Source organism: Symphodus melops (genome assembly GCF_947650265.1).
Source record: "Symphodus melops genome assembly, chromosome: 22".
In the NCBI taxonomy this organism is placed as follows: Eukaryota; Metazoa; Chordata; class Actinopteri; order Labriformes; family Labridae; genus Symphodus; species Symphodus melops.
The window spans coordinates 10,495,671-10,523,278 of NC_136712.1; the positions used below are offsets into that span (position 1 = coordinate 10,495,671).

The following is a 27,608-nucleotide window of genomic DNA, read 5'->3' on the forward strand; positions in this document are numbered from 1 at the left end:
GGGAAATAATGAAAACTAAAACAGGATTAAATACAGAACAAAACCAAACCATGACAAAGAGGAACTATGACAGAATTACTCAAGTTGTGAAAAATTGGGAAAGACATTTTCAAGAATAGATAGAAAAGCAGAAGAAAAGAGCACATATGGTATAAACACACCCAAACAAGGGAATAGACTGAAACCCAAACACAGAAAAATAAGACATGATCTGTCCCGTAAATTTTCCGTACACTCTAACCATCTGAACCAGGGAGGGCTGCCTCTGCAAGACTGTGGCTGTCTGTGGACTGTGGCTGGGATGAAAGCAAAGGAAACCAGGCAACCCTGGAGGATTTGTCTTCCATTGAGTTTCTGCGGAGAGCATGCAGTCAATACACAACACACTAAGTAACAAAGTGAACATGTATATAAATGAGAGGCTATCCTCTAAATCTGGTGAACAGATGAAGCTATGTAATTACTTCCACCCTTCTTAACAGGCAATGTGCAACTCTCAGAGAAGTTACTGTAACTCATGCTACAGACACATCATGGAGCTTTCTTTCTTTCTTTCTTTCTTTCTTTCTTTCTTTCTTTCTTTCTTTCTTTCTTTCTTTCTTTCTTTCTCTTTCTTTCTTTCTTTCTTTCTTTCTTTCTTTCTTTCTTTCTCCTGACATTCCATTGTTTCCATAAAAGAGGTTAATACCCTCAAGGATGGGTCAGATTGTACAGATGTTTGTAGGTGATTAAATCCCTCCTGACGTGATGCAACATGCATGCAGCTCTCTGTTTTCCAATACCTGTCTTCTCTCTGTTGTGTGTTTTCTTTTGTTTCTTGTATATATACCACACAGACATATGAAATGAATGACCAAATGTTTTCATTGCTACAGTACTGTACCTAACACTTTTGCCCCCAGTATTTAAAAGCCAAATATTGTACTTTTAGCCACTATACATATAGACCTATAAATGTCAGCAATAGCTCCTAGTTTTTTGTTAGTTTTAAATCTGAAAAAAACAAGTTGCAATAAATTGATAACAAACAATATTTTCCCCAGAATGATTTATAACTTTATAACATTTGCGAAAACATTTCACACAGACCCACAAGAGCAAAACAAGACTTGTCCCATACTCCATGTTATCCTATGCTTGTGCTCATGCATATATTGTACCGTTCCAAGCTTGCTAGGGCCAAGATAGTGTACCATCGCTGAGCATAGATCTGAGCTCTCACACTCGTCAAACGAACTTGACTTCAGGAGTGAAGCATGTTTGGGATAGGTATGAATTGCCTTGTGTGAGTTTTTTATTTATTAAATTGTCTTTGTAAAGGGTCCACGTACAAAATTAAAACATAAATCCTGCCATTGGATGCATTGCACCAGAGTTAGCTTAGATCCAGTTTACATCTGAAGTGCCTCAACAGCATGTTGATCATGACCAGGTGGAATACATGTCCTACCATGTCCAGTCAATAAGAAACCACTCACGACCACAATGAATGACTAAAGGCCAGTGCACTCAAGCCAGTGGAATGAAGTGTCTGGAGAAGCTGGTGCATCTACGCTGTAAACATGCTAACATTTGCTAATAAACGGCTAGCACACTGTTAATGTCTTTGGAAGTGCCATTAGACTTTAGTTATCAGGATTACATGCAATGGGAACAGCTCCTTTTGGGAATGTAATGAAGTAGGCAAAAGGGTTAACTTTAAACAACTATAAAAGTCTGATAATGTGTCCAGCTTGAAATAGATGTGAATTTAACGCAAGAGGCTGATCCACTATAATCACTTCAAGCAGACCTGTAATAGTCGAGGGAGATGCCAGTTTAAAAGAACCTGCATCTGGGAGTTTTATGGATTAAGACAGAGTAGAAAACGGTCTTGGCATATTTGAAAAATAGCCATAATGCCACCAGGATTAAATTTAATCCCAAACCAAACACGTAGATGTTTATGTCACTTTAGTGTTTCACTGTAAGAAGTCAAGGTGACTCATAACTTGTGTCAGATTGAGACAACCTGGCCCTCTATGTTTATTTCTACTCCAAATTGAAACCTGTGTATCTGAGGTAGTGTGACCTTTGTGGACCCTTGGGAGGTATACCAATTTAGTCACAGTTCTTTGACCATGAAATCCATACGTGTTTGTTGAAAGCAATAAGAATGATACAGGAATCTGTATGCTTTTCTCAGTGGAAACATGAAGGTGGTTGTGATTTTACTCTAATCCCTGTGGACATTTGTAGGGTGTGCTTGGATAAATTCCACCACAGAGGTCACAAGGGGTCACATTCCTGGAATCAATTAAAGTCGAGCACTAACAGACCAAAGTTTTACCCAGTATATCGGACATTGAAGACTCAAACAGGGATATCTGACTGCAGTTTAAGCAATAAAAAGTAAATTCCTGTTCTAATAGGTAGAATAATAGCAAAAATCAGACTCTTTGGATGAATTACTGTATTTTACCACTCATGACTGGGCTTTGTTTCACTGGTTAAAATCCAAAATCTTCCATGTGAACAAAGACACATATTTATGGGGTTCCAGGAAGCAATAATTTGACTGGGCATTTAAGGTAAAATGGCATTAACTTAAGCTGATTCAGCTTTTATTTAGCGCAGAGCTAAGCTTCCGGAACAATTTCTAATTATCTTTTAAATATAGTTTTTCCATTCATTTTCTCCAGTATTTAGAATGTGTATAACTTGACAATGAATACACACATTGTTTGGGGTGTCAAAGGTAAGATTAACTTTATTACTATAACTGAGATAGAAAAAATGTCTTTGCAGATGAAGCTTGTATTTTGAAGACACAATGGAAAAACACACATTCACATAAAATACAATGTAAACATAAGTGCGCTAATAAGTTGCCCCCTGGGCTAAAACTGCATTATGAAACCCGGTTGTAGTAGAAAAGGCTAAATGAGGCCTTCTCTTCCTCTGTGGTTGTACCTGTATGCAGGAGTTTACAATTTGTTTCACTTTATTGGACACAAAGTGCAAGCTAGCCGTGGAGGTTAGTTTGTTACATGAGCAGCTCCACATGTACTTCCCTTAGAAGCGAATAAGGCCTTTTGAGGAATAAGGTCTGGCTCAGTAAAACCCCAAGAAACACCACATCAAAGGTAGAAAGAACAAGAGGCTCTTGGTCTCCTCATTTGTGGGACAATATTGATTCTATAAAGAAGAACAGCATGCATTTAGTTAACACATTTTTTAGTTCACAGTTGTAGTTTTTTTCAACACAACTCTATCATAAATTTTAAAAATGTTAATGATGAGCTTCATTTTCAGTTGAAGTGTTCTTCTTTTTCGTTAGGCAATTCTAGACTGCAGGACGTGCATTAAAAACACATATCTCCTATTTTATGTCTTTATGGATTGTGTGAGGACTTCCTGAATGAGGAAAAAAATGAAAAGATGACCTCATCCCAGAGGTCCACCAAAGCCAATCTCAACATTCGAAGACTTCTACAAGCCAAATAATTTGTTCCTAAGTATAAATGCACACACACACACACACACACACACAAACAAACAAACTTCCAGGTGCTGTTGCACTAGTGCTGAAAGATATATCTTATAAAAACATAGTGAAGCAGTCTCACATGGTTGTAAATGTAATTAATTTGCATGTTTAACATGCAGGATGGAGGAATACAAAGGACCAATCCTGCCTGCATATTATCCAATATGCTCTTTTCTAAAGCATCTGGAGATAACACTTGATCTAAAAGACAAATACAAATAATGATTAATTGATTGATTGATTGATTGATTGATTGATTGCCTTTGTGGTTTGACCTATTGATCTGTCAACATAGAGGAGGTGGGCTTCATGACCTATTACGCAGACGGCTTTTAGGGAGAGCTACTAAAATGTTTTTATCTTCACCTTGAAGGAACACAATCTTTGTATACAGACTATGGTTCAAGATTATGACCCATTTATAAAATCCTTTGAGTTGACGTATGCTAAAACATTGTCACATATTCATGTCCTGAAACATTTGCTTTGAACAAAAAACAAGCTATTGTTCAAGTAATTGATTATTTAGACCTCCTCAAAGGACCACACTCGAGCCAAACAAGTCAAGGTATTCTTTTAAAAATGACAACAGCTGTTTCTGGCTCACAAACATGGCATACGTTTGTACAGTAAAGAGGTGAGTCAGAGGAGTTTAATCAGTAGGGGGCATTTTCTTGGCTTCCGCTCACTGTCACACAACGGAAGAGTGGATTCTCCCTGGATCCTGCGAGGAATGAGTTACTACTCAAAGACTGCCAAACACAGATCGAAAATTCTGGGGGATTTATGTTTCAGGTAGTCTATTTAAGTCAGATTTCCTGGTGCAAAATATTTGTACAGAACTTAGAGAGTACAGTTTGATCCAAAACGAGAACAATGTGCAGATTCATGTTTCTGTCCTCCAGGGGAAATGACTTAATAATCTGTGAATTTGAGGTCAATACTTACGAAGGACTCGTTCTGTGTTGAAAGTCTGTGAACGCTCAGTCAGTGATTCTATAAAAGCAGGTTAAGGTTTTATGAGACTCTAAAACATCTGTTTATAAAACCCCTCTAAAGACACGTTGTCTGAAGGACAAAGTCTTTGAAAAATTGAAACAGCCGAAACAGGGAATGGTAAAAGAACATTGCACATTGTATGTGTGTGTGTGTGTGTGTGTGTGTGTGTGTGAGTGTGTGAGTGTGTGTGTGTGTGTGTGTGTGTGTGTGTGTGTGTGTGTGTGTGTGTGTGTGTGTGTGTGTCTGTGTGTCTGTGTGTCTGTGTGTTTGTGTGTGTTTTTAATTAGAACTTTGAAGTCTCCCTACAACTAGCCGCACATGAAAAGCGAGGAGTCAAGAGGTGGTTGTAAAATTACCCCCAATCCTCAAGCTGAGTTTGTTGTGACTACAATACAGCAGTGAAACAGAAATGTGGACACATCCCCCAGAGAGTATAGTAACTTTTTCCAGAGGCTCCAGAGTTTGCACAGACTAACTAGGGAGCAAAAACACATGGACAGGGCAGGACAGGGCATGCCCACACATAAAGTGAGAGTTATGGTTGTTATGTTTCTTGACCTGCTCCTACTCTCAGTTCACTCTAAAAAAAAAAAATAGCAGCAGAGGTTACTCATCTTTTGATAAACTATGGTTGTAGCTAAGTGGCACAGTCATACTTTGACCCTAATTGCCACTGCCTATGGCTCCTCATCCCCTGGTGTATCTTCAAACTCCTCGTAATCACCTTTAAAGCCCTGCATAGGGCACACTGCCACCGTCACTCTCAGGTCTGCTGACGCAAACCTCATGTTGCAGTTTGGCCTTGCATATCAATATTTGCCTCACAGAAAAAGCACAGCGGAGGCGGATGATATTAAATCATTCCTTTTTGGGCAGTCAAAAATAATTATTGGAACTGTTTTGATAAAACAAATCTATGAAACTTATTGAACTAAATAAAAACATCAACGCTCAGTTTGGTTCCCCTTCAGTCTGCAATGAATTTCTACAAAATGCCATGATAACAACCAACAATGTGTTAGAGTGTTATGTGTTATTATCTCAACTACTGTTACCCGAACACACACCTATTTAACATTCTGTGTAATTCCAGTCTTTATCTTTGCTATCTACCAATAACTGACTCAACATGCATCCTCAACATCTGTTGCAGATTGTTAAACGTCACAGCAGTTCCAGTGAAATGTAGCACAAAAAAAAAAATCTCAGCTCATGAATCTCAAACCAGCAATTTTGGTTGGCTTGATAGGAAAGCATTGCAAAACAACTTGTATAACATGTTTTGTCAGCATTTCTTTTTAAACAGACTCAGATTAAAGAGTAAAGCAATACCTGGAAACTCTCTAATAGGACAGTGGAATAGTACATTTGATGTCAACAAGCCAAATAAATGGATGACTTTACTCAGCAGCAAACAATAACTCTGACACATTCTGTTCTTTTGCCAGTGCTCTGCCCCCCAAAAACCATCATACTGGGGTTTATTTAGCCAGAAATGGTAACACAAGGAGCAAATGTAGGGGCATATTTTATCAGAAAGTAAACTGGAGTCTGCCGGGAATTACAAGTTGGAGATGATTCAAGGTTAATTTTGGAACCTGGCTTCAGTGAAAAAACAGTTTCTCAAAGTTTCGAAAAAATTAGTTTGGATTAAACAGGGACGGCAAACAATTGTCCTATCAACAGTTTTGAAAACAACAGTATGACTATGGAGTCTAATTTGGTTTTACATGACTATACATTCATTGCCCCTCTGTTTATCATAGAAAAAGAAAATCTGCAAGCTTTGCATGATTAGGGGTGTCATGGATTCTATTATCAAAAGCTTGCCAATGTAATCTTTTGAGAGCCAGAGTTTCAGAATTCAAATTTACAGTATGTAAAATCCGCAGCTCTCATTCAAAACAATAACAAAAGAGGCTGTCGAGGCTCACAGAGTATCATGGGAGTGATTCTCTCTGAAGTGCACTCACTAATAAAACACCAATGCAGTTAACTATGTGCCTAATGAAACCAGTTAAATTCACAAGGCTCATTGAGGTCCAGTCCAAGATGTGCATGCAAGCAAGTGCATAAAAGGCCGTTTGTTTCAATTGTGTGTGCAATCAGAACACTCCCTGCATGTTTCCTGCACGTACCTGCACCATATGTTTGACCATGTGGTGTGTTTTAGTCTAGAATTACCATGTAGGTAACATTGAAAACAGCCTGTGAAGAGGAGGGTGATTTGTGTGACAGACAATCAACCCAAGGTTTATCAGAAACATGCTAAGGAGGAAGCCAAGTACATCGCCTTGAATTTATTGAAAAAGATTCAAAGCTTACAACACCATGAAAGGGAAGGGATTGAAGTGGCATCAATCATGTTGTGTTTATATGTGATTGCTTTATCATTAGCCTATTAATTAATTAATTAATTAATTAAAATCCAAAGTGAGCTCTTTCTTCTTGATTGTATCAAAATGCATATACACTAGCATGCACATATACATTCCTGAAATATTGCATCCCTGCAGCTGTTCCAGGGAGTGAAAAATGGACAATGCCAGCTCCCAGAGAACACTGTGGGAAAATAGCAAAAAAAAAGAAGAAGAGCTTTTGCTCTGCAGCCATTCAAAGTATTTAGTCATCAGTCCTTTGATGCTGCTCTGTGTGGCCAATGCATGACACTTGTTGTTGATGTACCACAGTAAATTAGATTATTATATACTGCCACCTGCTGGAGAGACACTGCGATTGTATAGTAAGATTTTGGATTTATGAGTGCGCACATTAAAAACAGTTTACTGATTATGTGCATAACAGAATCTAAGTAGGCGAATGCTCACATGCAAACAATGGACTGTTAAAAATCACAAATTCAATTCCCTCGTTCATAATGAGAAAACCGATGTGGATTCGAACTGCTTCACTGATACTGAGAGGGACTTGTTGCGTCGCTACCATGGAAACCAGAACACGCTATGGAGGAAGTAGGAGAGAAGGCTGTGATTGAATTTTTCTAACGTGAATAGAAGTGGGTGTTTGTAAAGCAGTGTGCCAAGCGTCTAAAAATTCAAAAGTACGACGATTGCATTGATCATTTCTGTTGGTTTAGTAGATGAAGTCCAACATGCGTTGATTACTTTTGACTGGCTTATTAGCTTCTACATCGGCTTTAATAATGTGAGTAGTGCTGAATAATGAGTTAACCTGCTAAACGTCTGTCTATGTGTTTTACATTAGTGAGTCTATCTGAGGATCAGCAGGAAAACAGGCCTCTTAGCAGAAATGAAGTTGAGGAGGAAGAACAAAAGGATGACATCCCTTTGGTGGCACTTGCACCTGATGCTCCACTCCCAGAGGAGCAGCCTACTGCTGGAGCTGCTGTCTCTAATCCTGTTTTCCAATGCCTGGATGAGGTAAGACTCTTTAATGCAAGAAATGTGTCCTATAGGGATCTATAATATGATTTTGATCACACATTACACAAGGCTTGTGAAAAACCCCTTGTTTCATTTTCCAGTGAAATAGCTGTTAAGAATAGAACATGACACTGGAACTGGATCAGTTTGTTTTAGGATATTCAGCATGAAACATATGAAATTATGGAATGAATTCACTCTTTCTTAAATCCTTTAAACTTGAAATCTTGATTAAAAAAAAAACATTATATATCCACCTGTTGTTCACTCCTCATGTGTTCCTATTAAGTATGTCAATGTTTTTTCCCATTGACTGATGACGAGGAGGAGTTAATTCCTCATTTGTTCATCCTTTGATTTATTGTCCAGTTTGTGGGGAAAAAAATGGCATAGGTACAAATAAATGGGGGCTAATTACCTGTACTAGTGAACTAATAGTATACATACCATTAGTAACTTTGCCATGAACTAATTGTTCCTGAGGAGTAATTTCCTTATTTATTCCTCATTTGTTCCCTTGCTGCGACACCCAGTTTTGTGTACTGACAAAAAGTTTGCTTGTAGTTGTATCTCTTTTTTTTCCCCTCGTCATCAATCCCAAATTTCTTGGAACAAATTTGGTAGTTTGTTCCTCACTTGTTCCCCGTTACTTTTGTATTATTTCTCCTAGGAACTATTTGCATTCAACTAGTAGTTACTTACCCTCCATTCCTCATGTGTTACCTTGCTTCTATGCCTGAAACAACTTATTTTATCAATTTGATTATGACATAAAGAAAAAGATATTAAGTCACAGGCACATGGATTCATCATTTATTTCCTGTGGAGTTAATTTGAATTCATTCTTTTATTGAGTAGCTTTATTGAGTCGGCACCTCATTAACTCATCTTTTTTTATGTGCATGTAGCACCTCATCCCTCAGTTTATAAAGAACCTAAATGTTCAGCTACAAACTCAGTAGAGTTTTGGATACCAATGCAAAACGTGAATTTGTGCTAGAAAATAAAAATCCTTTTTAAAAAAAGGCAATGCAGTGTACACCACCATGTAATTAGAACTTTATTCATCTTTTGATATAAAAAGTGCATATCTTTTGGCATGACAGCTGAATATGACTGATAGAAAAGATCAATATTGTACACACACACAAAGCTCCAAATACACACATAAGTACTATGAATGGTCACAATAATGCACAGTCTTTATCATTGCTCAAATATCAACAATCATGAAACCTTGTTCTGTATGCCCTATGTATTTTATAAAAGCTATCATACCTCACAAAATAAAATAAATACTGTACACATCCTCAAAGCAAAACGTTCCCCATCCTTCCCATTCACAGTGTGTACAGAATGGACTAAATGATGCAATACAGTTTTCTAACATTAGGCAGCAGTATTGTACAAGTGGTGAGTCTGTTAGGCCTTTTTTTTCCATGTGGAAAAAAACTGGTGTATGGCCTCAGGAAATGTGCTGTACCTCAGAGCAGCTACAGATCAGGATTGGAAATGTTTAAGTCTCTAGGAACAGTGTCCCTCTCTGAGGCTGCTGTCAAGAACAATTTACGAAAGCATCAATAATCCAAAATGCATTTGGGAGTCAGCCAATAGAAATCTATTTCAGGCTGCAAATGATTGAACTGGGATATTTGATATTGTTCAGGATGGTGATACATTAGTTTAAGTGTCCCAGTGTTATTCAATAAACAACACAGAAACTATCACTTTAGCACTGCTGCACAAAGCACTTCCTGTAATTCTTTTCTTTAAAAAAACCAAAACCAAACATAAAAAACAGTTTGAACCCCAGCATGACATCTTTCACAATGAATTTCAGTCCTTCTCAAAGCTGTATCATTACCTTCCATATACCTCACTTGAGTGGCCGCTTTTAATTATTAAACCATTCAGAGCGGGGAAAATGATAGCTCATTACTTTTTACTACTTCTGTGTGCTGTGCAGCGTCTCCGCTGGGTGTATATCAGGAGGCAGCAGAACAGAAAGTAGAGAAATGTCAGAGAAACAGTGAAAAATCTCTCATTGTAACCCTCCATATAATATTATGGCTCCTATAGGGGGCTGGCCTTTACACAGCATGTATGGTGATATTTTTATTAGTCCATCATCATTGATATAGTCCAATGTCCTTTATTGGGATAATTTAAATTCAACATTTTGAAGGCCACACTCACTAAAAAGGGGAAAAGTATAGCTCAGTTTCATAATTGTTTTTGTTTTTACTGCATTCAAACTGTCTACAGAGCTTATAGTCTTTTTTAGGTGTACAAGTATGAATGTGTTAATGTGTGCAAATGCATGACTGACTATGTGTATGAGTTTCTGACTGGAGTGGTTTTCCATTTCGGTCGCTTTTCTTTATGTTTGTTGGTGTATCTTTCCAACTAACTTTACTCATAAATATGTACCCGAACCTTTAAGGAGCATAGTTTTTGGGCCGTATCATCATCTTGACCGTTTTGAAGGCCTGCCTGTAGTTGGTGGGGTAGTACTCCGTCGACATGTTGTGCCATGTTCCCCAAAAGATCCCGTTCCTGACCCCCTTGTACCTCTTGTGATAGTACTTCCCATTGAGGTTGGCGGACATGCAGGCGTCAAACCACCACCCGGAGCTGTAATAGGCGCCACAGTTTCCGGAGGGGTACATGTCGTTGTCGCGGTCAGGCGTGGAGAAGAACTTCTGGTCGTGGTTGAAATGCTTGTTGAAACTGATTGCGTTCCCAGCTGTGCCACTAGAAAGGAAATATCAATTATATAAGATTAAGCCCTCTTTTTTAGTACTATGAGCTCATATGAATGCACTGAAAAAGGATCAGATATTGTACCTGTATCCGCTGATAGACAGCCGGTAGCGCAGGAACTCATTAGCCACATAGAACTGGTCATATTTAGCATACTCTCGAACCCCCTCAAAGTCTTCCAGCTCGATGCGCAGGATCATGTCTTTGGCTTTGGTCAACAAGTGGATATGATCATTGCCCAGCCAGAACTCAGCTCTACAGCAAAGGAAAAGGGAAAGTAAAAGGAGGGACAAAAACAAAGAGCATTAAAAGATGGAATGTGAACGTGCTTGTACATTTGATTAGAAATTGCACACCGTAACTTTAACCAAATGTATTCCTCACAACAGGTGAGAGGAAAGGAGTTTGTTGTGTGACAGTAAAAGAAATATATGAGGAGATATTATTCTTTCAGTGGGAGGTTACACCAGATCTGTAGGCATGGTTATCAAGAGGTTTCTTGGGTTATCTTGGGTTATAAATTTCAGGCAGGAGGAGAGAGGAGGATAACGAAAATGAGAAAAACATGAATCATGTGCTAGTAGAGTCCTGCAATAACAAAATATAGTGTTGAAAGGTGGCTTTCCTTAGTTGTTATTGAGTACTGCTTCCAAAATATTACAAAATAAACTGTTTGTAATTTTCCTTTTGACCTGAAATCAAAACTTTGTCAAAAAGTTTGCTCTTAATGAAAAACTTTGAGATGTATTCCGGTGGTTACTTGTGTTGTTCTTTGCGTGTGACGGTCAGCAGAACAGGTGTGGCTAATCAGTCAAAGTGACAGCAGGTGTGCCTCGTTAAGTCTACTCAGCACTGACCGACCGGGCACGCTCAAGCTGTGGAGTGTTTTAGGTACAAAACTGTTTTAACAAACGCATTCTGTTCAAGTTTCAGCACTGTTGGGTCTCATTTGGTGCTAATAGAAACAAGGTGCCTGTCATAAATAACATTAGAAAAATCCTTAATGAGTGTTATATCCTCGATTATTTATTTAAAAAAGGTTTGAGTCAATCAAGCTCACCCCTTTGGTGAATTAAGCAGATTGTAGGTTCCAGTAAAGTGTGTCTGAGAAGAATATAAAACTCCAGTTTCTGGTCCATGAATGTGAGTTTACAATAACTAGCTTAGGTGATGTTTTTGTTTGTAGAATTTGGACTTTTTTAATGGTTTTGTTAAATAATTACTCAGGTGCTTAATAATGCACCCCTTAAATTCGTTACTTAGAATATTTAAAGGTGCTCCAGTGCCACTCAACATCAACTGCCCTGTCAACTCTGTTGGTAGTATTGCAGGCATTGAGAATAGTCTGTAATAAAATCTCTGTTCATATTTCAACCCTTCTCTCTTCTATGTTTGACCTGTTCTGAGTATTTAATCATGCATACAAAAACTGTCTTTTCCCCTATGTGAAATCAATGATGTACAGTTTTCTTAAAAAAAACACTGAAATAAAACAAGTCTTGCTTCAAGTCTTGCTTTTTTTCTGGAGGTGTAAATAAAAATGTACTTTAAAATTTAAGACTTGACAGGTTCTAGCCTGAGCTTATAGTTTCTCAGAATCTTTTGACATCTCAAGATACAGTAGGTTATCCGAAATAATACCCAAGCTGCTTACCTGTGGTTCCCGAAGCCTTTTTTATACTCTGTCCATGTGCGATTGAAGCTGACAGACCCATCAAGCCGTTGCTGTATCACGGTCCATCCCCCTCCATAAGACTCCATGTCACAGAAGACCTCAAATGTCCCGTTGCGGGGATCAGGGGTCACGCGGTACACACCATTCTTCCTCGCCTCCAGCACATTGTAGTCAGAACAGTCCCGAGGGGCCAGGATGACTGTTGGAAGGCAAGGAGAATGAGGATAAAAAGAAGAGAGGGCAGTTTTTAAGGGCCATTTGGTGTTTCATTTTCAATCTTTTATATGGCACTTCTCTGCCTCAACCATGAGGCATTAATAGAAAACGCCCCTGAGGCCAAGGATAGGAAAAGAGAATGCACTAAATTAGCGCAGAATCCAGCTTTAGCCATACTGGATGTTCTCATTCCTGCATTAATTTCCGGGGCAGATTATTCCATCACAAAGTAGTTCATAATCGCAATCCAAGCATTTTAGACAAACTTTAGTCTCCCGCTTCTCAACATAGTGTTCCCTTGTCGAAAATCACCAACATGAAAGCAAATAAAGGACAATAAAGCTACTTTTGGGGTATAAAAGTCATTGACCTTCCCCTGCGCTGCTCCACAGGCCCATTTCATCAAGCTTCACTACTTTTCCAAGATCTTTTCCCTAATTTCTTTTTAAACCCGCTCACTTACTTTGCAAACTTCTGCCCCTGTCCCCTGTGTCGCGCTGCAGGCCACTGACCCTAACCAGCAACCGAGGTCCAAAGGCCCCTGTCAGTTAGCATTTGGGAATTGAAAGGAACAGACTTGTCAAAACGTGGGAAAGTGTAAAAGTGGATTAGAGAGGCGTACCCCCTCCCTGCATGTTCGGCACCTGGGGCTAAAATCATCCTGACATTGGGCAGGCTGCATGCAGAGTTTGTTTGGCGCACTCCGCTGCTGATACAGTTTTGTCACGCTGTTAAATCTGTTTAGGCGTTTGATAGATTATAAAAAAAAGAGCAAGGATAAGGGGAGGGGGAGGCACACTGATTACAGAGGCCCAGACGTCAGGTTTCTTTGAGTACAAGGAGGGGAAGTCTTGACGGAAAAGTGTTTCCTTGAGTGCTATCGTTGTGCTTTCGAGTTCCTTTCGTTTCAAGGTTACACATTTGTTTTCCTTTTAAAGACTAAATCAGGTGGGAAGAAGAAAAGTCCAAACTAAAAAGCACCTTAAGGCTTAAGTCAATCAACATTCTTTATCTTCCAAATGTGTGGACCATTCAAGGTACAGAACGGCAACAAATGTTCTGGAGAGCAGTCTTGAAGTTGAGCTTGAGGTCAAAAATATAACCTTGTCACAATTACAGCTCTGTTTGCTTCACATCCAAACTTCCATCAACTCCTTCATTTGAAGTATTTGAAAATCGTTCACCCTTGGCATCTTGCTCCCCTAATTCTTCCAAATCTTTCCAACTGGACTTTTAGTATCTCAGGACAGACAAGAGCTGTCTCTTCTAACTACATGTGACACTTTGCCTGACCTAAATAATTGTGATATCAGCCTCTCACTGATGACTTGCTGCCTGATTTGCTTTCAGACCGTTGAGGCGGCTGTTGAGACAAATGAGTGGTTAATTGGGTGGCTGATTGCTCTGCTTGCTGCCTTGCCTGCTAACTAACTTTCATAAGAGGGTTAGAGGCTGATAACTGGCATGCTTTAATAGACAACCCACTGCTTTAGAACCACATTGCTTGCTTGACTGACTGCACACAGATACATGATTGGCATAAAAGGAAGAAGACTCTTATCTGGAAAACATTCGCTGTTGTTAACTTAGATTAGCAGCTGTACTGGAAGGAAACACCTATCCAAAGTGATAGTATAATCTTTCCCCACAAACACGGCTTATATTGAATACTGCTGTCTGTTTTGACAGAGACTCTCATGAAACAGCAGCAGCCTTTCCTCGAGGAAGTTGCGCGCAATCGAGCAGTTCCTGACAATGTGTCGGACCGGGCATCCATTCTCTTTTGTTTATAATTGAGTTAATGTAGCTGAACAGCAACACGAATAGCCATCCATTCACCTCAAGGCCCTCATACGTCTTGCAGGAGTGAAAGTGAAAGAGTAGTGTTTAGGGCAGGGTCGGGAATTGGCAAAGAGGTTGGAATAAATGCTTACAAGGCTGGGAGTGATAAAAGCATCTTGACAAACGTACTTGAAGGTGAAATAGCATTTCCACATTACTAAAATGTCAAGGTAATGTATGCCGGTGTTGCACTAGCTTATACCCTGTTGTGTGTTTAAGCTTGGTGCAAAACAGTTTGAATAAAGGAAGGGAAAAAGTGTGTCCTTAGATGCCTTTTTGTTACCCCACTGTAAACGTTGTTTGAGCTACCTGTGTGGTGTAGCCTAATGAGCTGAACTAGTGCAGCTAGTTTCTAAATCCCTGCACAGTGTTTGCAAGTGGTTTACATTTGTTCTTGAATGACCTCTCGCTATGGATCCTACACAAAAAAAAGAGATCTGCCTCAGACCTCTCCTAATAACATTATGTGGTTTAATATTCAGAGAATTCGAGTTAAATACTTATAAGACATGCCTGCATATGCTGCTTTCAGTGGAAGAAAAAAAAATCATTTCACCTGGTTTGTGAAAAATCTCTATTTAACAAGTGATTAGATTAATGATTCAGCTTCGCTTTGGCAGCTGGATGGTTTCAGTGTTCAGGAGTCAGGAGGGCCATTACGCCATGAATTGCTCCACTAAGCACTTTTTTACATTGTAATAAATAACTAGAAAGTCTTTTTCACTATAAGTCCTTTTGCACTGTGTATGCAAGTGGAGGGAGGGACACAATTTAGAACAGATTTAATATGAATAACATTCATATTGTATATGAATGTTATTTATGTAATAGAACAAACATCTTTTTCCTTAAACATGTAAGGGTTACTTGAGTGAAACTGTTGATCTCTCGTAAGTATTTTGGTGAGTTTCCATGAAAACAACAGCTGTCTCCCGTCTTAATCCACTTAATAACAAACCGGCGCAATTTTTATGACTTGCGACAGAATGATTTGCATCTTCTCGAGTTAAACATGAAGGATTGATGTACAAACTCTATTTTTCTGACCCTGTCTGCCATCCGTGACTGATGTCGGGAAGATCGGCCCACATTACTCCTTGTGTCATCGTCGAGAGAGATAATGAGAGCTGGTTGTTTTATGCAGGAATGAGCACTCAAGAGCACGACCTCCAGAGGAAGAGAGAGGCAGGGGGTGGAGGCAGAAGGAAGGCACTCGGAAAGGGGATTAAAAAGAAAAAGGGAGATTGGGAACGTAACAGCAAGTGAAGTGAAAAAGAGTTGAGACACGACAGCAAATGGAATGATGGAGAACAGAGGATAAATGTAAAAGGGAAAGAGGACAAGATCTAAGGGAGAAGGAGAGGCAAGTTAAGGGGAGAAGGAAACACAGAGCAAGACGAGAAAAAAAAAAGACGGGATTCCCTTCACACCACTGTCCCAGCTAATCTACTTAGAAATAAGCTTGCATGTTTTCAACATAAAAGCCCCAGTATAGTGTCACATTCACTCTTGCAGTACCAGGATATAATTCAGTTTCAGACTGATAAGTAGCCTGCCTTTCAACTGCACCCTCATCCAAATAAGCTTTTACATCAGTGTAGATTGTTTGTTACGCTTGGCTGGTTTAAGATGCAGTTTTTTGAAAAGTTTCCATCGTTAGACTCCACTCCCTCTGTGCAGAGTGAAGAAACCCTTTAAACATGTTCTCACCATGAAGTCAAGGAGTCTATTTTTTCTCTTCTTCTTCTTTTTTTAATCTCTCCCCTCGTTTTGAGTTTGTCCATATGGAGAGTGTAAGAATGTCAGAGCACTTGAATTTGTTATATAAGAAGTAATTTGAATTCTCACTCTGACCCCAGTTGTCATACAGCTTCACTCGTGCAAAGTATGACCTCAACCTGAAGTTATTTATCTGTCGTCATTTGAAGCCGTATGAGGCAATGTAAAGGACATATAGATGGTGCTGTATCCACACTAGCACAAAATGTCTCCCAAAATATATATATTTTTCTCCACACACTTGACGGAGAAGACATGTAGAAACAAAAACAGAAAACACTCTGTGTATTTTAGTGTCAGCCTTAAAGATTTCATTTCCCTTTTCCCAGAAAGAGAGGCCACATCGGGTGAAGGTGAACACAAACAGAGCTGGGCCATTTGGACTGATTGCAAGTCACCATGTTCACTTAGGTGTGATTGAATTGATTCATGCCAGAAAAAAACCTCCTCGTAACTACCCAAGATGAAAGACTTACCTGTTATGTGCTGCAGGATTTTACACCCAACAGTCTTGGTGAACGTCGCAGGATAACTTACAATATGATAAAATACAGGGTGGCCCATAGAAACCACAACATCACGATACAGTGATTATACAGAAATTATTTCAAACAATGATGCATCAAGATATTTGATGAACTGAAGAATATAATATTTCCCCAAAAAGATTAAGGGCAGGACTAATGTATCGTTTAAATGCAATTCGGTCTAAGTTTCCCCTCTTATCATGTTTCATCACTTTACTTTTGTTTTCGTCAATGTCTGAAATGATCCCGCTGTTATCTCCTTCCCCCCTTTTTATCCCAGTGCTAATTGCTTCTTTGGCCAAATAACTTCCGTTCACATCACCCTTCATTATGTCATAGGCGCCATTGTGAGGAATCGTGATGAAGTGACGCCAAACTGGCTGTGAAATCTGTTCAGAACGGCATATTCGTTATCAGTTCTATATTGTTATTCGATGGTTGTATCTCGTAAGTATCAAGTAAGGACAACCTTATGTTGCTGTATGCATTGATATTTTTACCCACCCCTAGTTTGAGATTTAAAGGGAATGGAAAGCAGCAAAGAGGGGGGGGGGGCAAATAGAGGAAGGGGTTCATGAAAAAGGAGAAACATGAAAAGGAGAAAGAAGAATGAAGAGGAGAGGCATCTTTTGTGAAACAGCAAAGATGGAAAAGGAAATAACACCACAGAAGCACAAAGAAAAGTGTGTGTGTGTGTGTGGGGGGGGGGGGGGGGGGGGGGGTCGGGGGGCTCAGTCAAAGAGAATTTTGAAATGTTGAAAGGAAAGGTTGTAGTTGAAAGTGAAAGCAGCCTTACACTGAGGCGTGTTCTGCACTGCACACTGGGTGGTGCAGGTGGAACTGAGCTTGTTCACCACTCCACTGATGTTCTCCACCCTCCTGTCCACCATGGCCTGCACATTGTCCATGTTGAGCAGGTTGATCCCCTCCAGACGGCCCTGCAGAGCCGAGATCTGGCTCCTGGCGTTGCGCAGGCTGGCTGACATCCTATTCAGCTTCACCTGGGAAAGGCCGGAGCGATGAGAGAGAATCACTTGTGTGCACAGAATACAAAGCAGGTGGATTACTGAAGTCACCAGCCTCCTTCATTGTTTTTTACCAGCCAATTAGAATGGTAGAATACAAAACGAGTCTGCGTGATGGTTGGCCGTCTGCCAAAGTGGCTGTGAGAGTCAACAAACTGAGCAGACAGAGCAAAAATTGACCGCCGTTTGGCTGCTGTCTGACGCTGATTCTCCACCCTGTTTACAATACCAGGAATTTTCCCTGGTGGATGGGTGCCCGGTAGGACTTTGCAGGTCCTTTTAACATCTGACCTGTTTACATTACAGCGGGGTACATTTGGCGAAACACAGTCAGGTGAAATAACTCCTTCAGTGTTTATGAAGCACATTTTTTTGTTTGATTTGTTTCAGTCAGAGTTAGAGAACTGATACTGACGCTGTGTTACGGAGAGTTGACATGGTTTTATCTGAAATACAAAAACTGGTGCAGCGCCACTGGACTGTAAGACTACATATTTTTAATGGGGGCTGCCCTTATTTAGAATTTGATGACAAGGCACGCTGCTAACTTTTATCAACATTAGTCATGAGAAATTTATGGACTGCAGAATGAATTCATAAGATACATGCACATTGTATTAAAGCAGAATGTTTGAGAAAACTGATTTTATTCCTTTGTAAAATCCTGCTGGTTTCAATCTGATTATGATTTTCTTTTTGATTTATTTTAGACTTAAGCACACTTCATACCTGCATCTCTTGCATAGTGCTCGGGCTTGGTGTAATCCTCCCAAAATTAGAGCCTTGCCCTGGTCCAGCAACATCCACAGTAGCTCCAAGAACCATCCCATCTCCCCTCTCCTCCTGACTGGACCCACCGAGCCCCTCCTGTCCCGTCAGGTCCAGCCTCACTTCTCCCCCAGTGTCCCTCTGAATGTGGACCTGTCCCTGGTCTGCTTGCTGATTTCCAAAAGCTCCATTGCCTCGTGCTGTGCCGCGACACTCCTGGCACCCGCTCTTCAGCTTGTTCACCACCTCCTTCAAGCTCTGCAGCTCCTTCATCGTCTTCTCCAGCAGCCTGAACTGCTTGGGCAGCTGGATAGTGAGAGGAGGCAGGGTGAGCTGGTAAGGGCAGTCCTCCCCGTCCTCTGCCCCGACCCCCGAGGTCCCACACTGGCCGGTTGGTCTCAGCTTCATGTGACAGGAGGTCGGGGTACCAGATTCAGATCCCAAAGGAAGAGTTCCTCTAACATCCCATCTCTGGTGTGAGTTGACGGCAAAGTCCGCTGCCCAGCTGGCTGTCAGCAAGAGACCGGCAAAAACGCAAATCCCAACTGTCCTCATTTTCTGAGCAAGATTTCTAAAGGAGAAATAACAGTTTTTAAAGTCAATGTGTGTGCAGCTGCCTCTGATATAACCTCCAAACTCCCTAAATACAGAGAGCAGTGTGAGTGTATATCTGTGTCTGCAGCTATAGATTCAAAGTATAGGAGTATGTGAGTGTGTGTCCAGTATCCTATTGGTTAGTGGTGTGTGTGCGTGTGTGTGTGTGAGTATGTGAATGAGCACAGCCTGCAGGAGGGAGAGCGCGCAGGGGAACTGCCGCTGCCTCAGATAGCTGTGTCATTAATATCAGGATGGGTGAGGGAGGGAGGGAGGGAGTGAGAGAGAGACAGGAGAGAGAGAGAGAGAGATGGGAGGGGCAGCACTATTGCGTAATTTTAAGCACCATATCAGCAGCATTGTAGAAAAAAACCACAGAGATGCAGGCAAAAAATGTTTGGAGGAGAGGGGGAGAGAAAGAGGCAGGGGAGAGAAAGAGGCAGGGGGAAAAGGGGTGTGCGTTGCCTGCAGTCAGTTCATGGTCCCGACTTCTGTCCTGCCAACTTTGAAGTCAGTACATTTCCCTGAAGAGAAAAATGACTCAGTACACGGGAACTATTAACTCATATTCACATGTAAGGCTGTTTTTGTTGTTTTTAGAGCGCTGCAGCAAAACACAATTTTGTGAGTTGTCATCATCTGACCTGGTTTAGATTCGACGGAAATCGCTATTTCAACTCTACCGTCCTGTAACTGTCCTGTTGTAAATGATGCTCAGTATTATACGATTACTGCGAAATCTATTGTTATCCAGCAGCAACAATATAGAGGATTTGATTCAAGAAGTATAACATCTGGTTTTAAAGAATTACAAAGCTTACTCAGGATGTTTCAGTTCAGAACAAGAATCCCAAGAGAGTCCTGAAAGACTTGTACCTGAACACTGACGGCCATTCTTAATATTGTGCACATACATATAGATCCTATTCAGCAGCAGACTAAAAATTAACTATCAATCAGCATTCAGATTTCTCTTTTGAGTATTTAGCAGATGGTTAGACAGCTAAATTGTAACTTGTAAATGATGGACTGAATTGACATGACTGTTCTTCTCAAGCATGAACAAAATATGGAAATACTAAAGACCATTATAGCGCAACATCTGCTTCATGTTCCTGAAATAAATGCAAAATATCCCCCATCTATATTTGTGTGTGTGTGTGTGTATGTATATATACATATACATACATATAGCTGTTTTTACTGCACTGCTTTTACTCATTTGTTTCTTGAAATGATGTTCGAGCATTTAGCGCTCTGTCTGAGAATCACAGCAGCTCTATGTTTTCTGTAGTGAAAACGAACATCTTGCCTTTTTTGCTATGAAGCACAAAGTGTAAATGTGTCTGAGGTGCGTTTTTACGACTCGAAGAAAGAAATGATAGGAATCAGAGTGTATCCTGAATGATCGACAAAACTTTTACAAATCGATCCGATAATGCCATAGTTAGTTGTTTTTTTTTACAGTAAACTTCATTAAATAGTTAAAAAACAATGTCAATTTGAGTTTGAGATGTGTAACAAAGCAAAGAGATCATTTCATTAATGAATAAACAATAAACTTGTTTTGCCCATGATGATGTGGCAGTGTTGTAATTGTTGGTGGCTTGTTGGTTGCCATTGCACCCATAGTATCCCACAATAATATACATACTTGTGGCAGTTTTATGAGGTGTCTTGTTAAGAAATACAATTGTTTGTTTGGCAAAGTGATCCGTTTTTTGATTCACATCCTCACACTGTCGCTCTAGTTTTTAAATGTTGGTCCACTTGGACCTCTTTTCATGTAGCGCATGGCTTTTTGTTTCTCTATAGATCTTGATTTATGACAACAGGTCAATGGATTTTGTTTTGTGTGAATAACAATGTCTCATGCACATGTAATAGTTCCAGAGAAGTGACACAGTTTGCCGATAATGGGTTTCATCTTTCGCATTGGCTCTCAGCTCCAGAAAGGAAAATATTACTGCACAAAAAAAAAAAAAAAAAAACTTGCAACAAAGTGATTCTATCAAGCTGTAGGCTCGACTCCAATTTAAACTCTCAATATCGGGACATATAGGAGACAGAAATGGTTTTTCTCTTCACCACACAGTGGAATTCAATGCTGTGCTTCTCTGGCCATTATTTGTCTCCCTGAGGGTGCAGAGTCCTGAAGCCTACAGGTTCTTTTTGTTACACAGTCCACACACACACACACACACACACACACACACACACACAGATACATGACTGCTGCTCTGCTGTATAGATCACATGCTCACTTTGTATGTGTGATAGTGTGCTGCACAGGTATGTGTTTCCATGTGCCTGCTTTAATATCTTCCAGTCATTGTCTGCCTCACTTCAAAGATGGTGTGCCACGTGTGAGCCCTTTGCAGCAATCCCATAAGAAGAGCAAAAAAAAAACCCTCCAATACTCTATACTGCTGAAGATAAGTGTTGGCAGCAGAATTAGAGAGGCTGCCCTAGGCCGCTTCAGGCTGTTTGTTCTCAGATAAATGTCCAGTATACGGCCAGGAAGTCTGTTGCAGCCCTGGAATGTCATCCACACTCCTGAAAGCCTGACAGCGGCCATATTTGATGTGTCAGTTAGTCTACAAATCGAATTAAAAAATCTTCTTTTTGGTTCCTCATTCTCCCTTTTTTTCAAGAGTCAATGATGAAATGACTGGGGTTGCTATTATAGACATAAGTTAAGACCGGATGATTCTCTTGTCACTTCTAGATGTAGAGTCTGAGAATTTACAAAGTGTTTTAAATGCAAATTGGTTAACATTATGCAGCTGTTTTTTCTTGTAGTGACCTGACCTTGTCGAACACAAACAGACTAAAAAACATCATATTAACCACAGTGCTTATCTGCAACATTCACAACAATAATATCGGTGTCCTTTTTGAGCCCTTGAAACGTGGTCGAGCACATTTTACAACAGCGCGGTAAACACTGTCATGGAATGAATCTACCAACGTAATCGGCTGTGGCTAATGTTTGAAGTAGGGGTGAGTTATCAGCCCCTGCGCGTGTGTGTATAGTCAGAGCGTTTGTGTGTGTTCATCGTCGTTACTCAGTCCGACCTGAGATATCCTCTGTTCTGCAGCGCTCTGATACAGACCTGGCTATCCCTCATCACCCAACCCCCACCCTCCCTGAACTCTCCCAACCTGGTGGTGAAGATAAGCGGGGAACAACACCTGTCTTCTGTTTCCATCACTGCAGCACACACAACCTCACACAGAACGTTGCCTGGGAGAGAAATTAACAACACTTAGTGATAGCTTAGTTCTCTTGGCGATCACTGTTTGACCTGATCTTTTCTTTGATTGTCTTTTCCTTCAGACCACTATATCTTTCTTTTTTTTATCAACTATTTTTCTTTCAAATCCCTCAGTGCTAATGGTACCTATTATCTCAAGACTTCTATCTACCTGTCATTACATGGCCTATGTAAAAGATTCTTCTTCCCTTTTTGAGATTCCTGCAGATAGTTTTTGTTGTTCAGGTTTCATTCTGTGATAATGCGATCTGATACTGTGATACCTGCTGTGCTGATGAAAGTGTGTTCAGCCTAGCTTATAGGGTAAATCTTTACAGACATCAGGGAGTTGGCCTTCCTTTGTTGGCTCCTCACGTACACACACACACACACACACACACACACACACACACATATAAAAGGGATTTTTTTTATACAACAGTAAAAGCACAGCTAAAATGAAGCATTTATTTCATCATCAGTTTCAACTTTCATTAGATTTTAAACCATGTGAGAGTCTCTAGTGATTTACGTTTCTTTGTCTTACCTTTGGACATTTAATTTAGTCTCCGAACAATTCTAACAAAACTGCTTAGAGGTCAGAATCTTTTTTGGTTCCTTTTCAATATTGTCATATTGAATTTTTTCTCCTGGAGGAACAGCGAATTGTAGAGATATGCTTCCATTCAAAGCCCCCCCGCTCCATGTAGCCTACAGGAAACTGAGGGAAGACTGAGAGTCCAAGACTTATGGCTTAACCAATGTCTATTTAAAATTCAATAAAAAAGTTTTCTGTCCTGTTTTTTAACATTGAATTCATATCTATACAAATTAATGAAAGACTGTTTCAGTCTAGTGCTGAAACTCTAAAGATCTGCACGAATGTGAAATGAGTTGCTAACTTATCTTGACAGAGTTAAAGATTGCAGATGCTGATGTTGGACAGGAGGGGTTCATTAATCCCAGCCACTGCTAAAAGGAGTGTAAATGTTGTTCACAAACTTAAAATACACCTAGAAAGATAAAAATGCAAATTGTGATGGATAGTCTCGATCTGGACCCAAAAGCGTGACTCAGGCAGGTGCAAATGGGAAGAGTCGTGTGAAGACCCAGGATCCAGTTTAGTCGGTGAGTAGTAACAGTGAAGTGTCCGTGAAGGCCAACGCGGGGCACAAGAGGGCGAGCGGTGGTATTAGCTTCAAAAGCTTAACATAAACAGGGCAATAATTACACTGAGGAGCCGAGATTGAAACAATACACACGAGTGGAAGGAACAATCTGGCGTCAAGTTGAGGGCAGCCAGACACTCCGAATGTAGAGAGAAACAGACACACAATTGGAGAAGAAGGGGCTGCCATGATGAGAAGCATGACACAAATTATTTAATTCTTTAAAAAGTCTTCTGTGTTTTGACAATGTTTTTATTTTTTGTGCTCTTCAGTTGTTGTCGTCGGGCCAAATCAGTCAGACCAAAGTGACCAGGCTGAAGTCCAGCTACAGACATCTCCATGATGGTCTAAAGAGGTATGTTTTCCTGTTGGAACGAAACGCCACTGTTCTATATTGAAGGTGCATTACGCCTGCTATGATGCTGGGAATAAAGCACAGTAGGGAAGTTCAATTCTTGTGACAGCCAGAATCCATCCACCTCAAGTGTCCTTGAAAAGTACTTTAACTTCTTATCAGATGTAGTTGTGCACCTCTTCTATGTGACTCGAAAAAAATATATATATATCTGGTCCTATCAAGCTATTGGCTTCTTAAGGTAAAGTTTGAAACCTGCATTGAATGTCTCTCCTGACTCACTGGAATCCTGGGGAAAAGAAGCACAAGAGTCCAAAATAACTGTGATAGTCTGTTCCAAAACATCATGTCTTGTTAAGCTCCATGAAATTCTTAATGAAACGCTGATTCTGAAAATTGCAACCAAGGCACATAATGGAGGAAGTGAAATTATTTTTCGGGCCAATTTACATTTGAAAACAAGACGGATCTTTTTGTAATTTCTCGTAAAAAGAAGAGAAGAAAACCAGGCATGTTTAATTGTGTTGGCACACTACAGCAAAGTCCATCTTAAAAATCAGAAAGCTTGTATGTTTTCTGATTGTTTTGTATGTCCCCCCCCCCCCAGCTTCCTGAGTTTGCATTTTATCTTCTTGTATAAATACATACAAAAATAGTTTCTTATTAAGACTGTTAATGTTATTCAACTTATTACATAACTTTGAAAGAAAGGAAAAAAGTGGAGTTACAACACTGTTTCGCATTAGTGTAGGAATCTGTGAATGCATATAAATGTACAAAGCATAGGCTTCAAAAGCGTCCACGCACTGCATACCACATACTCGTTTTATTGTTTGATCCGACAGTAGCCAGGACTCTGAGCTCCAGCTTTTGGGGGAGGCGAAGAGGTGTCGTGCTGAGCTGGAGAGTCTGCAGGCCGAGCTGGAGCGAGCGGAGGAGCAGAGCACCTCTGAGCAGCCTGAGAGTGAGGTCAATGAACTGAGGCAGCAGCTCCTCCAGGCATACAATGAACTGAGAGCTGCCGAGGACAGAGAGTACAAGACGGAGCACAAGCTGAAATGGTGAGCTGTTTATATTGTACAGACACACACCAAAACACACACACACTCATTGTTATTGTAATCAGTCACGTTACGAGCTCATTCTCAATCTGATGCTGATCGAGCGTCAGCTGAAAGAAAGGAATATGACATTTGATCCAAGAAAATACAAACACAGATTTGTCTGTAGCTTTGTCAAACTTACAAATGAATATGCACGCATGCACGCACGCATGCACGCACACACACACACACACACACACACACACACACACACACTGACAGGAAACCAAGAGTGAGAGAGAGGACAGAACACAGAAGTGAAACTGGGGTGTTAGAGGGAGAAGTTGTGTACAGTAGCAGAGTATATGCATGTGTTGACACTCACGTACACACACACACACACACAGACACGCGCACACCTACACACACAAACACACACACACTCACACACACACGCACGCATAGACTTACAGTTATGCAACTAGGGACCAAACACTGAGGGGAGCTGTGTGAGGCAGCCTTCTTGCAAGCTCTCATTGACTTTTAAGGAAGGTGAAGGTGAAATCGTATCAACTAAAGCACAAATAGGACACACACACACACACACACACACACACACACACACACCCACACACACACACACACACAATTATATCGTAAAAAGAACTCTGCAGATGAGTGTGTGTATGTATCTGTGTATATTCTAGTCACAGCTTTGGTTTCCCTGTTTTTGTTTCAGTAGCCACAGATACGGTGTGTGAATGTTTACTCAATACACAGAATTCATAATACAATAAACAGGTCAAAGAGTATTATATGTAACGTGTTTACTTGTCTTAAAGATCTAAGTTTCGTTGATGTGCGGTCATTTCTGTTCCTCTCCACTAATCCTGTCTGTTCTCTTCCCACGAGTCTCTTTTCTCATTGCAGCCAATCTTCCTCTTTCGGCAGGTTTCTCTTTTTCCTACCATGAACTCACTCGACGACCATGTTAGTGCGTCCAAAGGGTCAAACACGCACAGACACACACAGACAAACACGCAAGTGGAAAATAACACACCAACCTCTACTATCCCTTTTCTGTACACAACTTGAACTTTTCAAGGGCTAACGGGAGGTTAATGGAACATCGCTAAGCAACAAGAGAACATACAGCAAGGTTTCCCAAACGTTTCAGCTCATGACCCCTCGAAAATATGCAATGACTCATTCTGACCTCTACAGGTTGGAAGTGCTTTCAGGTTATACCAACATTATCAATTCAGCTATTTTTATGTTTTTTTTACTTCCTGGATTCATTTTCAGACAGACAAGCAAAACAGCAAAATGCGAATGAAATGAAAGTGTGATTTCTTTGAAGTTCTTTTCTTGTTAACAGTTAAAAATAACTGGCAGAGTAAAAGCACCAGAGCTAAGACACTTATTATCTCAGAATAACTGCTGATGTTGAACTGTATTCATCTGAGTGAATGAAGTGTTGACATTTTATTCTGCGAACGTTGCGTAGGTGCAGAAACAAGTTGAGATGTGAGTTAAAAGTGAAGGAATAGAAAACCATGTTGGTTGAGCGCAAAACAAGGTGTAAGATTTAAATTTTAGATTTTAGAGGATTACAGCCTCGATATATAGAGCATGCGCACTAACCACTAGGTCCTTAAAGGGCAACTTTTAGAGTGTTCCTGCGTGGCCAGCAGTTAGCAATACACATCCTCAGCCGAGACTAACTTCTCTGTGCGTTGCATTGTTCCAGTCTAAAAAACGATTTGGGAAGTGACCACGTGTTCAGATCAAAAGCAATGCCAAACTTGCTCCTCAAGACAAATCAACAAAAATAAACGGTCTGTCCTTGCTTCATTACATCTTCCAGAGAAGAGCCTGTTCAGCTGTTTCTCGTACATCTCATTTTCTCTGTAAATAGTAACTTACACAGACGCTTCACTCCGTCTTGATCCAGAGGAATGAACCTGAAAGAGAAACTTTCAAGAGAAAGTCTTGGATCACTTGACTCGCTCTTTTGTTGAACAGATAGTTTGTCGACTTGCGTGTAGATGTCTGTTCATAAAGAAAAAAAGTAACCCTCATCAGGTTGCTGCTGATGCATGCCTGATGGGTGTCATTCTGCTGATGTATGATTGGTCAACTTAGACTTCTCCAAAGACAAACAATAACACTTCCAATGCTTACATCTGGAACCTTTGAGTACAGATTATTAATGTGTATGCAGACACTTGTATCAGTAAAGTTTCTGCAGGAGTGAGCAGTGAAGGCAGTTCAAGTGTCTGAGTTCAAGAGGTGAAGACAAGACGCAGCACTCTCCTCTGTATTGCATCTGTAGGATACAGAGATTTTTGATTGCAGAGCACACACACTGAGGCACAGAGCTGTAGGCACAGCAGTAATTGAAATATTAAATGAAAAGCACTTAGAGTGATCTCTGAGGATGCAGTTATAGACAATATTAAACACTGAGTTTGCACATTACTTGTGACAGCTTCGACGTCGTGAGAGCCCTCCAACCATCTCTTTCTTTGGACACATTTTGCTGTTGTGTCTTCTGGGCTCTTCTTCACATCTTCTCCCTTTCTTCTCTCTTGTCCAAATAGCCGGCGGCCTGCATATGACAGACAGATGCTCGCCATGCAAATATGCATTTTAAAATCTGT

General features: G+C 40.3%; 2 protein-coding genes across 5 annotated transcripts in view; one reads left to right on the plus strand and one right to left on the minus strand.

The window, feature by feature from the left end:
• The first annotated feature begins 7,561 nt into the window (after positions 1-7,561).
• The window catches only part of ccdc146 (coiled-coil domain containing 146), a 43,840-nt gene continuing 23,793 nt past the window's right edge, over positions 7,562-27,608 (plus strand). For 2 of the 4 annotated variants that reach the window (XM_079334714.1, XM_079334716.1), the window contains exons 1-4: positions 7,562-7,589; positions 7,754-7,929; positions 23,820-23,902; positions 24,748-24,963. In XM_079334714.1, coding sequence (XP_079190840.1) covers position 7,589; positions 7,754-7,929; positions 23,820-23,902; positions 24,748-24,963 — 476 coding nt within the window. In that variant the 5' untranslated portion in view covers positions 7,562-7,588. Of the gene's footprint in view, positions 7,590-7,753; positions 7,930-23,819; positions 23,903-24,747; positions 24,964-27,608 lie in introns of those variants that run through there. The other 2 variants (XM_079334715.1, XM_079334717.1) reach the window with 2 other exon arrangements.
• On the minus strand, positions 8,970-19,356 carry fgl2a (fibrinogen-like 2a). The gene is made up of 5 exons (XM_079334728.1): positions 18,489-19,356; positions 17,531-17,735; positions 12,350-12,569; positions 10,780-10,950; positions 8,970-10,686 (listed from the first exon to the last, which is right to left on the minus strand). Exons 1-5 carry the CDS (start codon positions 19,080-19,082, stop codon positions 10,371-10,373), a joined length of 1,506 nt encoding a protein of 501 aa, XP_079190854.1. The 5' UTR covers positions 19,083-19,356; the 3' UTR covers positions 8,970-10,370.

Excerpts from the sequence above, each read along its gene's own strand:
- fgl2a (XM_079334728.1), bottom strand. The coding sequence starts at position 19,082 with ATGAGGACAGTTGGGATTTGCGTTTTTGCCGGTCTCTTGCTGACAGCC. Across the intron at positions 12,570-17,530 it reads AGTGCAGAACACGCCTCAGT|TCATCCTGGCCCCTCGGGAC; the intron begins GTAAGGCTGCTT and ends GCCTTCCAACAG. Across the intron at positions 10,951-12,349 it reads AAAGGCTTCGGGAACCACAG|AGCTGAGTTCTGGCTGGGCA; the intron begins GTAAGCAGCTTG and ends CCTTTGCTGTAG.